The 14,141-nt window shown below is 38.5% G+C and overlaps 2 protein-coding genes across 2 annotated transcripts in view; both read left to right on the forward strand.

Annotated features, from left to right (window-relative positions):
* The window catches only part of LOC134655053 (protein prickle), a 407,966-nt gene that overhangs the window by 150,427 nt on the left and 243,398 nt on the right, over positions 1–14,141 (forward strand). The gene's annotated exons all lie outside the window — the stretch shown is intronic.
* LOC134655260 (uncharacterized) lies at positions 9,174–9,973 on the forward strand. Its single transcript, XM_063510709.1, has one exon. It carries the CDS (start codon positions 9,295–9,297, stop codon positions 9,796–9,798), a length of 504 nt encoding a protein of 167 aa, XP_063366779.1. The 5' UTR covers positions 9,174–9,294; the 3' UTR covers positions 9,799–9,973.

Here is a 14,141-nt window from a genome sequence, read left to right on the forward strand (position 1 = left end):
TAGTTTTAACGTTAACGAATATCCTTTCATATAAACTTATAGGGTCATTGCGCTAGTTTTCGTCCAGCTCTAGTTTACGTCCACTTGACGAAATTTGAATATATACCTACATTCCTGCACAAATTTGGACTGATTTCAATCCTTATGTCTAAGGCGTCTAAGCAATATATCTGTCTACATATAACAATGATATTTCGCAAAAAGGAAGCGCTGGTGGCCTAGCGGTAAGAGCGTGCGACTTGCAATCCGGAGGTCGCGAGTTCGAACCCCGGCTCGAACCAATGAGTTTTTCGGAACTATGTACGAAATATCATTTGATATTTACCAGTCGCTTTTCGGTGAAGGAAAACATCGCGAGGAAACCGGACTAATTCCAATTACGGCCCTAGTTTACCCTCTGGGTTGGAAGGTCAGATGGCAGTCGCTATCGTAAAAACTAGTGCCAACGCCAATTACTGGGATTAGTTTCCAAGCGGACCCCAGGCTCCCATGAGCCGTGGCAAAATGCCGGGACAACGCGAGGAAGATGAAGACTTCGCAAAAAGTAGTAAATTAAAAATGAAATATATATTTGATAATCCGTCAAGTCGTCGAAAACTAGTGCATGGCGGAAACTACTGCAATGACCCTATCCCCTAGATTTAAACGAAAAGTTCCACGCAGAAGTTGACCTAATATAGATCCAGTATCCAGCCAATGAAAATTGTATCTCGGCTGGATCGGAGGTTCGCGGTCGGCTCACAGCTTGTGCGAGAGATTAGACATTTTAGGATTATAGAATTTAATAAAATGTATTTATAGAAATGTATTTTGAAGCTTGAAGTATTTGAAATACAAAATATTAAATACATGTGAGTGCAGTATTTGAAATACCAAATACAAAATACTTTTGAGGTAGTATTTGAAATACAAATACAAAATACTAATTTGTATTTCAAATACGTATTTCAAATACATGTAATTGAAATACTGCCCAACCCTGCGTGTCTAATCCTTCGCATATCTATTATTGTGCAAGGTATCCAAATCGCAGCAATCAATGGTCTCAGCTGTCTCCTGTATCGGGCAGGAGAGCCGTGTATATCCGGGCTTTGAATCCCGGATTACGTCTCTAATGTGTATTATTAAACCTCCTTCCCATACAAACGGAGTCTCCATTGACTCAATTTTCCTTAGAGAGATTGGGATGTTTTTTTTCTTCATAGGTATAGATTTTAGTCCCTCCGTATTTAGTAATTATCCACTCTTAATAAATCAGAATGAAACAAGGCAATATAATATTTTTATTTAAAGTGGAACTATTAGTGTCTTGGGTTATCCAGAAGCCGTGAATCCAGAAGTCTCACCCAAAGACAGTAAATTTTCCACGTTTAAAAATTTATTCTAAGCTTAATTGTCGAATCCCACGATATGACGTCACCATAAGCGTTCTGGCTCATATATGAGCCGTGGGAGCTGACAGATTAATGACAAAAAAAAAAACGGCATTTTAATGGCTTAAAATTGAATAGATACCGCAATAAGTCTTCTTTTTGAGAGTGGCCATTACTATGGAGTGGCCAGTAAATAGCAGTCACCTCAGCCTTGTTACATTTTTTGAAATGTTTCGCTTGTTTTACAGTTTTTCTATTCGACAAGGGGATGTTTCGGAAGCCGATAGGGACCGTGCGCGTTGGAGAGTCTGCCACCTTGAGGCCTGAATCGGAAATATATGTGCACATGTACATTGCCAAAGCAAGTGCTACCATCTACCGTTCTCGTCGATATGTTTCCTTGTGCATAGTAGGTTCTGGCATCTTGTGGGCTACATCGGAAGCATAAACGACACATTTACGCCTCGCGCCAAAATCTGACAGCTGCCGCCTACAGTTCATGCACGGGGCCTATAGTGAAATAATTAAAAATTCCGCTGTGACATGGCTGTGACCCTAAAGCTCGCTAGCGATAAATCTGTCGCCCCCGACAAGCGACACGCTGATTTGTCGCTTTTAATACCTACTGGACAACTCGGTAATTGCATGCAGTCATTTCGTACGGTACCTGTAAACAAAATATGTCAGCAACGCATAAGTGGCTCCTCTGATGTTGCTTATGTCCATGGGCGACGATGACTGCTTCCCATTAGGCGGCTCGTCTGGTCGTTTGCTTCCTATTACATAAAAAATTATGCAGAATTGGAGCAGGTTGAGAGGAAAGGGGACGACCGCTTCTCCTTACGAATGTAGTCCCCATTTTGCTCTCTCGATATTGACATTATGGAAAATATTTAATTAGGTGTATGTTAACCATAGATATTATGCCCCCTTCGTTTGATTTTTTCGATTGTTTGATTATTGTAAGAGTTTGGAGCGAAAAACAAATTTCATCCAAATTTTAAAATGTCCTAACTAGGTACATACATCTTATAATTTTTTTTTTTTTAAACATGATGTAACTTTTATTAAAACCATAAACATAATTAGTAACAAACTTAAAATAAAAATTAACCTAAAATTAAAACTACCTACAAAACTAAAACTAATACCTAAAAAATAAATAAAGATAATGTGGGTGACCTAGCCCAATATGTATATATTAGGCTAGATCACCCAGGTCCTAGGTTACTCTTATAATAATTAAAAATTCGAAAAAATCAAACGAAGGGGCATAGCTGTGGTTGATATAGGTACAGTCGCCATCAGATACATCGGAGCGGCCAAAGCGCTCACAATTACGTACATATTTGAACACTTCTCTATTGTCAAAGTGTTAGAGTGCGTATTCAGATATTTTTGAGCACCTCGGCAGCTCCGATATATCTGATGGCGACTGTACATCAAACTGTGTCAAAATATTTTCAATAATGTAATGTAAATATACAGAGAGGAAAATGAGGACTACGTTTGTATGGGAAGGCGATTTAGCGCGGCCGTTCAAGTTTTCTTCTCTGCACAAACTTTGCAGTCGCAGAGTGTGGAGTGCCACCATAATCGTCATGCTAATTCATGTGAAAGTTTATACTTATGTATTTATAATGATACCTACCTCTTCGGACTACATAAGTAGTATCAGTATTAAGACATTCAATTGTGTTAAGGTATGTGGCGCCATCTATTGACGAGTAGTGGAACTTTTACGTGTTAAATTTAAACTAGTTAGGTATAATAAGATAGAGCGCATGCTAGTAAGTAGTATAGGAATATCTATAAAATATACCAAAATCATTTTATAAAGCGGACTTTGACCAGATTATGGTAAAAAGGGATTTCAAGCACAATCTTAAGATAAGCGAACCGGAAATTAAACTGACCCGCCACAGTTTTGGTATACGACTTCGGTCACTTCCGGTCCAAATTTTATGAGTTCCTAACTTCCTAACTATGATAGACATGAGTAGTTGACTTTCTGGTTGCATTTCGGGAAAACTTTAACGAAATGATATTGGATATCGGATAAGACCACAAAAAATATAAAAAATCCGTGCAGAGTTAACTTGGATTACTCAATATGATTAGGTACCTATATTGATTATACTTATTTATAGATTATTATTATACTTAGTATAATTTTTGCTAATGTTAAAATTATTTAACTTTGTTCTCAGGTACGTTCATAATTTCAATCCATCCCAAATGTTTCAGCGGGTTTCAACTTTCATAGTATACTTAGTTATAGTTTATAAGTAGGTACCTATGCTGTTTAAAAAATACTATAAGTACCTACTAATGAGAATGACCAAGGATAAAATAATATGATATGGCCAGAGTCGCCAGACTAAACAAATAGAGTACAGTCACCATCAGATATATCGGAGCGGCCAAGGTGTTCACAATATCTGAACACTCACTCTAACGCCTTGACAATAGATAGAGGCGTGCTCAGATATTTGTGAGCACATTGGCCGCTCCGATATATCTGATGGCGACTGTACCTAGTGCGCGACGTCATGGCAACACTCGCGTTAGGCCCTGGTCTCCTATTTTATGCTGTACGCGGCGTCTGACGTCAGCGTCAACGTTTTTGAACAAAAAAGACGCTGACGTCGACGTCTAAAACAGACCACAACAGTACATCTCTATAGTAAGCATCGTGACGCAGACGCTGTAAGCGGCCGATGGCGTTTATAGGAGACCAGGGCCTTAGAACAAATCACTATTGTGTTAGTGATGTGACGCGGGCACTTATGTCATTAAGGTTATGACGTTAATCCCAGACATGTACAGTCAGCTGCAGAGAAAAGGAACCCCCTGCATAGAAGTTTGTATGCAAAGGTGCTAAGCAAATAGGTAGTATCACTGACTGTACTTTTAGACGTGGTATGTTGGCAAGTTGGCATGTATAGCTGAAATTATCTGAGGTGATTTTTAGGGTTCCGTAGCCAAAGGGTAAAAAACGGGACCCTATTACTAAGACTTCGCTGTCCGTCCATCCGTCTGTCACCAGGCTGTACCTATCTCATGAACCGCGATAGCTAGACAGTTGAAATTTTCACTAATGATGTATCTCTGTTGCCGCTATAATAACAAATACTAAAAATAAAATAAAATGTGACGTTCCACGGCAAAAGGTACCTTATGGCACTTGGCGCTTACGTCGCATAGCGCCGCAATAATAATAGCGCGCGGCGGCGGAGCGGCGTTAATAATAGCGTAAGCGCCAATGGCCTAAGGTACCTTTACCCGTGGGACGTCACAAATAAATATTTAAGGGGGGCTCCCATACAACAAACACGATCTTTTTGTTCTATTTTTTGTTGATGGTGCGGAACCCTTCGTGCGCGAGTCCGACTCGCACTTGGCCGGTTTTTTTTTCGACTTGAGTCAGTGCCAGTTGCACCATCCGCTCTTGACAGACTGATCAACGTCACCCGGCGCGCTGCGGCGGTTTACTATAAAACTTTCCATACAATAAAAAAAAAGCGGCCAAGTGCGAGTCGGACTCGCCCATGAAGGGTTCCGTATTTAGGCGATTTATGACGTATAAAAAAAAACTACTTACTAGATCTCGTTCAAACCAATTTTCGGTGGAAGTTTACATGGTAATGTACATTATATATTTTTTTTAGTTTTATCATTCTCTTATTTTAGAAGTTACAGGGGGGGGACACACATTTTACCACTTTGGAAGTGTCTCTCGCGCAAACTATTCAGTTTAGAAAAAAATGATATTAGAAACCTCAATATCATTTTTGAAGACCTATCCATAGATACCCCACACGTATGGGTTTAATGAAAAAAAATTTTTTGAGTTTCTGTTCGAAGTATGGGGAACCCCAAAAATTTATTGTTTTTTTTCTATTTTTGTGTGAAAATCTTAATGCGGTTCACAGAATACATCTACTTACCAAGTTTCAACAGTATAGTTCTTATAGTTTCGGAGCAAAGTGGCTGTGACATACGGACGGACAGACAGACGGACAGACGGACAGACAGACAGACAGACATGACGAATCTATAAGGGTTCCGTTTTTTGCCATTTGGCTACGGAACCCTAAAAAATAGCGAACTCTTTAACGATGACATCAGTTTGTTGTAACCGACCCTTATCTATTAAACAATAAAATTATACAGCGCGAGATTCCGATCCTATTTAAATTACTCACAATTCATGTAACAGCTCATTCGAAGATAACACGTATTGTTATCACCAAATATTTTATTTTTTTACCTCAGTGTGAGCGGCCGATCGACAATCCATGTTATCTACGAATGAGCTGATTCAGCTGATTACTACGGCCAGCTACAGAGATAGAGGACCCCCTTGCAAACTCAGTGCAGGGGGGTCAGTTATCTCTGCAACTAACGGGTACCTAGCCTGTGCGAGTTGTAACTATATTTATATTGTAACTCTGTAAACCCAGCGAAAGATTGAGCGACATATATTACTTAAATATTTTAGTTAATGTAGGTAATACCTATAAGTATCTCTAGCTACAAAGTTAAGGGTCGCAAATCACAAAAAGCGGCCAAGTGCATGTCGGACTCGCCCATGAAGGGTTCCGTATTTAGGCGATTTATGACGTATAAAAAAAAACTACTTACTAGATCTCGTTCAAACCAATTTTCGGTGGAAGTTTACATGGTAATGTACATCATATATTGTTTTTAGTTTTATCATTCTCTTATTTTAGAAGTTACAGGGGGGGGGGACACACACATTTTACCACTTTGGAAGTGTCTCTCGCGCAAACTATTCAGTTTAGAAAAAAATAATATTAGAAACCTCAATATCATTTTTGAAGACCTATCCATAGATACCCCACACGTATGAGTTTGATGAAAAAAAATTTTTGAGTTTCAGTTCGAAGTATGGGGACCCCAAAAATTTATTGTTTTTTTTCTATTTTTGTGTGAAAATCTTAATGGGGGTTACAGAATACATCTACTTACCAAGTTTCAACAGTATAGTTCTTATAGTTTCGGAGAAAAGTGGCTGTGACATACGGACGGACAGACAGACGGACGGACAGACAGACGGACAGACGGACAGACGAACAGACAGACAGACAGACATGACGAATCTATAAGGGTTCCGTTTTTTGCCATTTGGCTACGGAACCCTAAAAAGTGGCAATAATAAAAAAATCTTTAGGTGACCCGTGTTCTTGTTTGTCACAATCGTGGTATTAAAATGTCTAAGAACGTAGGTATCTAGAAAGCGACAAAGTGTCAACACTCCAGATAACTACGATACGAGTATTGTTTGAACTGTTTTTAGGGCTCCTTAGCTATATTACTTAATAGGACATAGGCATATAACTAAACTACTAGGCTAGGTCAAAAATATATAAAAAATATACACAAAATAGTTCTTTACCTATAGATGAAAGGAAAACCTATTAGAAATGTGCAGTCAAGCGTGAGTCGGACTTAATGTACGGAACCCTTGGAGTCCGACTCGCACTTGGCCGTTTTTTTTTGTAATTTTTGTAGGTGTTTTTGTATTTTTACTTTAATATTCATATTATTAATTTGTATATCAGCATAATTATAGTTTAATATAGCTATCGATATAGCCGAGGGATCTGACCAACAATAAATCACATTATGTACCTACCTGTATATATATTTTAGATATAGGTAAGTAAATTGTCATTCTATGGAACTTGCTATTATGTAAGCAAATCGCCATATTCAAATTGTCTCTGAATGTCAATTTACTAGTGACTTTTGTTTACAAAGTTAGCAAGTTCCATAGAATGACACTTTAGGTACGGAACCCTCCACGCATGCATGACTCGCGCTTGACTCTAGTAATGTTTTTACACGCCTTTCGTACAAGGTCTTGTACTTTACACACTGAGATGTATGTTTGCTTCTGACATTATTTACCTGCGTTAATTTTGTAATCTCAACTAGTATGTAAGTTTACACAGGGACATTTGTAATGTAATGTAACCAATTAACTAGTACCTACGGCCTCAGAATAAATAATAGTAGGTCTCGGTACTCCCGTACAGAAAGGACACTTCCTACAAAACCGAAGTTTGACAGCGATTCAGGAACGAATCATGCTATCCCTTCCCTTCCCTTTCTAATGTATGGCACCATCCCTTTCGCCTATTTAGGGTTATCAAAATTCATTTATCTTATCTGTGGCCGTGCACGCAAAAGGACGTCAAGTGGTGCCAACCCTAATAATTGCTCGGAGCAATGCTGAGTCGAATAGAGCCGAGTTTGCCCGAAAGGAGTAGTGTCTCCCCACTGCTACGGCTACCACGAGCTTGACATTGATGCAGGGGCGTATTTACCCTAGGGCCATCCGGGCCATGGCCCGGGGCGCCAACCCTCACTCAGGGGCGGCATGGGGCGGCATATGCCGCTCCTAGCGGATTGCATTTTGTTTTTCTTCCTTGACTTCTGGGGCGGCGAAACGTATTGGCCCGGGGCGCCAAATTTCAAAATACGCCCCTGCATTGATGACCTGACATTCGCTCGTGTGCGTAACTTACTTTCCACAGAACAAGTTAGAATGGCGATGCGAGCAGGGTACGTGTCGCCGCCGGTTTTGAGAAAACGAAGTAAACATGCCTTTTTGCGCCACAATAACCTTCAGATTGAGAAGCCAGATATCAAATCTGTCTAAAGGAGGCGTATCCATTCACCATGCACACAAGTTTTTACTACCGTTGCGCGAGTGTTAGTAAATGTGGAGAGGAACGAGCGGCGACACCGGTTCCGATACTAACTGCGCGCGATAGCCATTCTAACCTCTTTAATATGTTCTGTGTTACTTTCTTTGCATCTCGCTTGCGAGTGAGAATAGCGAGATGTAGGTACCTAATACCTATGGAAAGTAAGTTACGCAGACGTTAGCGAATATGTCAGAGTCAAGCTCGTGGTAGCCGTATTGAGTTGTAGGCACATAGGTAAATTATGTAACTGCCCAAAAAACAGTTATTTGTAACAAAACACACAAAAACACAGACAACAATAAACCGGAAATCCCATTTGTGAATGAGTATGTATGAACCTATTAGTTAGGTAAGTAGGTACCTACCTATTACTTACGGGTAATAAAAAAAATTGTCTCAAATTATGTTCGCTAGTTTGATATTAGCCCAAAAATATGTGCTAACCACGTGCTAACTACTATCCAAGCGATGTACATGACTGTGGCGCGAACCTAGTGCCCATGGGAAACTAATTATATGATACCTACCTATCTACCAAATGGCGTGAATATATTTAAGTATTTAGTTCATAAATGTATAACTAAATAATGCCTCGTAATTTCAGTGTGGGACCAGCCTTATAATTATGACATTTCAAAAACCCCACGCATCCCTCGACCCCGACGCATTCCATGCGTCACGCCGGCGCCTGGCGCCAACTTCAAGCCAACCAAACGTCACGCTCACGCCACGCCACGCAAGCGCACGCCACGCCAGACGTCAACCATATGAACATTGCGAATCGCAAACCGGTCTGACGTTTCTGCATACATTCTACTAATTGTAAGTTGCGAGTCGATCGGATAACAAACCAGTTTAAAATCTGACCTTGATGTTGGTAATAAGTATACGTGGGAAGAGGGAGTAGTAAATTTAGTTACTTTGAGTTTTAGACTCACATTCGTTCGCGAATAGCAATTCGCGCCACGAACACGTCATTACTCGACAAGTGTCTGATATTTACACAATGAAAATTAGACTTTGTTGGGACTACATAAGGTTGAGATTGGAATGCGAGTATTTTTGCCGAAGGGTGACTCGAAGGGCGAGGGGTATCGACCGTTGTGCGTCTCGCTCAGACGGTGAACGCGCGCCGGCGATGCCACACGCGCCGCGCGAAACATGTCCAAGCCGCTACCGAAATGTGCTGGCGCCAGGTCTCAAAACTACAAAAGACTGTGCTCATAGTGCTTTTCTACTTTACCGTGTACGTTCTAGTGTCGTATTCCTTGTCGCCGGACACTAATTTTGCGTTCGTAAGCGACGATTTGCGAGTCGGGGATAAATATGCGTTGATTTATCTGGTTTCGCCTCGGAGTCCCGTTTTTGCTGACGCGGAGGGAGCGAATGTTTTCAAGAGTCGCCGCTGCGGACAGTGTTTCATCACCAACAACAGGGGGTTTTTGCCGATGAGCGAGTACGATGCCATACTTGTGCTCGGAGACCGCAGCTTGCTGTACGAGACCTCGGCTTTCATGGATCCTGGGAAGAGGTTTTTGATAGAGACGAGCAGAAAATGCGTTAATGAGAAGCTGCGAGGATGCAACTGGGAACCTAGGATCACCTCGTTCGGAGACAACAAGCCGTATGACCTGTGCAGTCTCTGCGAACATCTACATAGAAAGCGCCTTAAACCAAACAGTTAGAATCTCTTCATGTGATAATAGGTAAACTAATTAATTTTAGGCTCAAACAGATGCCTTGCTAGGGTAGTCAGGCGGCCGCCTGCCAAAATATTCAAGTTTTCTAAAATATACCTAGTTATATCTCAAATACTATGGTGCTTAGTTTTCAAGATTGTACTGAATCTGGGCAGAAATCTCGGTTAAGCAAAATGTGACCCCGTTTGATAGCTACCAAAACATACTAAAGGCATTCCTAAAATGAACCTTAATACAAAGGCATAAAGTCTATCAGCGGTCACTAGTACGTACCTACTCGTGGTCATTTTTCTTCGACGTCCGTAATTACGCGTAAGTACTACATTCTTAGCGCATTTTGTAACCCGGTTAAATTTAAGTGATTCGATTTTCAAATACTTAACGTACTTAGGTATTTACATTCCATTTGCAATAAATCCGGCCATGTGTTCTATTGTTAATACACCTGTGTTTATTTATGACACATGTAAACGATGGACTTATTTTTTTCAAAATTCTGGGATTTTGCCAAACACTAAGTACTATTTTTGTCTGAATCTGGCATTTGATTAACCCAGATTTTTAGGTTATGTTGAAATGTTCTCAAACATAGAATCAATACAATTTGTAAGAAAGGTAAATGCACCTATAAAGTATCAATTGAACAATTTTATGAATGGTAAATTTATTCATACCGATCATTAATTGTGCCAATTCAAATCTCTTAACAGTTATCGACAATTGACCTATTAATAGTAGGTACCAATGTAATCATAATGGCACATACTTAATTGTACCTATTTATTAGTAAGTGTGTTGCTATTGGCACCGATACCAATAGAGTTTGTTTTGCCAAATCAAAGACGCCAGTAGGTATGCCTAACAGCTGTATACCTATTATTATATTGAATTCAATTATTTCAATGAAAATGCGTACATATTGTATGTTTCATTCTATCGATTCCATTGCAATTAATTTAAATACATTAACACTATCAAACGTAGGTATCTGCTTAGTTTTTTTTTATATTGTTGCCCAAGAATACAATACTGATTGCTTTAAAATAACAATCCAAACAACTATGTGTTGTTTCTCTGACAGGATTTTAATATAAATTTCATTCATGCATTTTTAGAACGAACAAAATTGATAAGACATGGAAAGTTAATGTTATTCCAAGAATAGAACGAATTGTAACAGAAAATGTACCAAGCAATTTCTCAAAATAACTGGTTGGAAATCAACCACAAATTTTAGTACATAAATAGTACAATGGGTATTTTAAGTACACAATTCGATAGGTAAAGTGTGACTGTGAATGCCAATAGGGTCGATAGTTAAGAATTGATTTGATATATTATTTTAAATCATGTTGTTTCCAGTTCATAAGGATTGTACTCGTATTTTGTCTTACATAAAATCATTGCGTCTCTTTTTTTATTTAGATGATTTTAGATATTAAAAAGGGACGTCGTTACTATAATTTTCTTGAACTTATGAAGGTTATGTTAGCTTGATCTTTGTTATGTTGTATTAATTATAAGAAATAGCCATAATATTTTATTGTGAATGGGGTCCAAGTATGCTTGAATACAAGGTTATGTAACATCGTGTAGATATAAGGAAAAAGCTGAATAGAAAGCCAAATAAAATCATTTAAACATAAGTGTATGTTCGTCTAGTCATTAATTTTGGAAAGGCGATAGATTTTGGGTATTTAAGCGAGCAGTTTTGTAATGGACAAATGTGTAATATAAACAATAAAATATACACCCATTTATAATAAGGAAATATTAATCTTGGCAATCGTGTAAAATTACATGTCAAAGTTAGGCAAATTACAGCAAGGGCTAGCCCCCAAGCTTAAATTACCCCATAATAGAATGCGCTATGAGCATTTGTGCCTCACGTAACCATAGTAACCCACCTACACTATGTCATTAATATTAAAACTTTCCTAAAATAGGTTATGCTAAATCATAATTTTAAATAGACTTCGATTATAACTAGACAATAATCAATATTAAATGACATTCAGAACTTATTGCGGCTTTTACAGTTATTACTGTAAAAATATGCTGTTGTTCCTGTTATTAAGATAATAATTATTACAGTAAATTTCAAATACAAGTTCATTAAAATAAATCTAAAACTCCATACTATCACTCGAATAAGAAATGAATTAGGTATCACAAATTATCTAAAAAGTAGGTAATAAAAATAATGTTGTAATCGTTTAAACGCTTAGCTTGTATGATTGATTATATCGCTCGATTATTATGATTACAACACGCACGTAGTGCGAAGAATAAAAAAGAACGAAACAGATAACCTTTTTAAGTCAAATGTCAATGTCACATAAAACATATAACATAAACATATTTTATTTGCACAGCTTTATCTCTGTGAGATATGATTACATTACTAATTAATCACATACATCCAACTCAGGTGATAGATGTCATATCAATCACGAATGTAAACCTCTTATCATCCCCTCCTTAGGCTGCGTTTCCACCAGAGATAAAACCATATTTGATCCTCTTAGGTATCAAGGGATGTGTTTGTTATGAACCAATAGAAAATTGCCTCCTGAGCTGCGTTGAGGGTATGTAAATGAAGTGATTATATTGGTCCTTAACAAACACATCCCTCGCACATATTTGGTTGAAACGTAACCTAATGGAGTTAAAAGCTTTGTTAAATAAATTGCAAATCCATATACCTCTCGCGTTGAATGATGGTCCCTATGATATTTATAGACATTAACAGTTTTTTGCATTCTTTTTCACAGAGAAGAGGTTTAAAAAGAGAGTTTTTCAGCTTAATTTGAATATAAAATATTTCACGATTTGTATGACGTCTTTATCCAGTTTTTTTTTAATGAAAGTAACTGATTAGTTTAAGATTATTTTAAGTAGAAATTCAAATGTTTTTGATGGGAGAAGTATACTCAGTTATATAATTTTTATAATTGTTTGTTTTGGGTCTGAAAAAAAGTATTTTTTTATATACTGATATTATGATATTAAGCTGACAGATTTAATGAAGGTTGTAAATTCTCTTTTCAATGTGACATGTCTAGTAAGCCACATAAATGTTCGATGTAAGTAAGTACATACATAAAATGATATTAAATAAATTTGTTATATAACAATTTTGTTTTATTTATTTCACCTTTAGTACAAATTTGTAAATGATACATGAATTTGCAAAGAAAAAGAAATCGGCGCCCGAAGTTTTATAAATTCACAAAATTTTACTTTCGCATATTAGATTGATAATTTTGTCTTTAAGTATTACCTACTATTAGTGTACTACCCAAAACGTTCGGTTTAATTTAACCTATAAAATGAGGACAATTTTTTTCATCGTTCGAAGAGGATTGGACGACCCATTGCGTATGTAAATAATAATACAATAAATATTAAATTTCGAGCAGGTGCTGCGTCAACTATAGGAAATTTTACCCTAATACTGGCCGAAACAAATGAAGAGCCCAAAAAATGTAGCCAGCTAACAATAGCCTAACTTTTTTTATAATATGTATAGGCCTATAGGGGTAAACGGGGGGATTGCATGTGCGTTGTCTGTGTATAAGATGGGAGTATAAAGGTACCTACGCTAATTTCATGAAGGTTTGAAGGATTTTTTTAATGATATGACAAACGAGCAGACGGATCACCTTACGGTAAGCGATTACCGCCGCCCATGGACACCCGCTACACCAGAGGGGTTGTATTTGTAAGTGCGTTGCCGGCCTTTAAGATGATGTACGCTCTTTTCTTGAAGGTTTGAAGGTCGTATCGGTCCGGAAATACCGTAAGCGTCCTTGGAGGTCCTAGCAAGCGACAGTTCATTCCTCAGTTTAGCTGTGCGAGGCAGAAACTTGGTTATAATAATTCGTATGGATTGGGGTGATTGCACTATGCTGGGTAGTTAATATTTTAATATACTAATACCCAGGGGCGTATTTACCCTAGGGCCATCCGGGCCATGGCCCGGGGCGCCAACCCTCAGGGGCGGGATGGGGCGCCATATGCCGCCCCTAGCGGCTTGCATTTTGTTTTTCTTCCTTGACTTCTGGGGCGGCGAAACGTATTGGCCCGGGGCGCCAAATTTCAAAATACGCCCCTGCTAATACCACAAGAAAGGGCAGGCACCGTTACAATGGATGCAGGTAAAAAACTTGCTTCTTACCGGTTCGCTATTTCAAGAAATAACAAGGCTATCTTCTGTGTCTCTTACGCCTTGACTGTTCGCAAGACAGCACACCGGCAAACAGCAGTGTTCATCACACGGACGGACGTTTACCTCAAAGTTCAAAGTTTTTATTGTATTGTATTCC

Source organism: Cydia amplana, chromosome 16 (genome assembly GCF_948474715.1).
Source record: "Cydia amplana chromosome 16, ilCydAmpl1.1, whole genome shotgun sequence".
In the NCBI taxonomy this organism is placed as follows: domain Eukaryota; kingdom Metazoa; phylum Arthropoda; class Insecta; order Lepidoptera; family Tortricidae; genus Cydia; species Cydia amplana.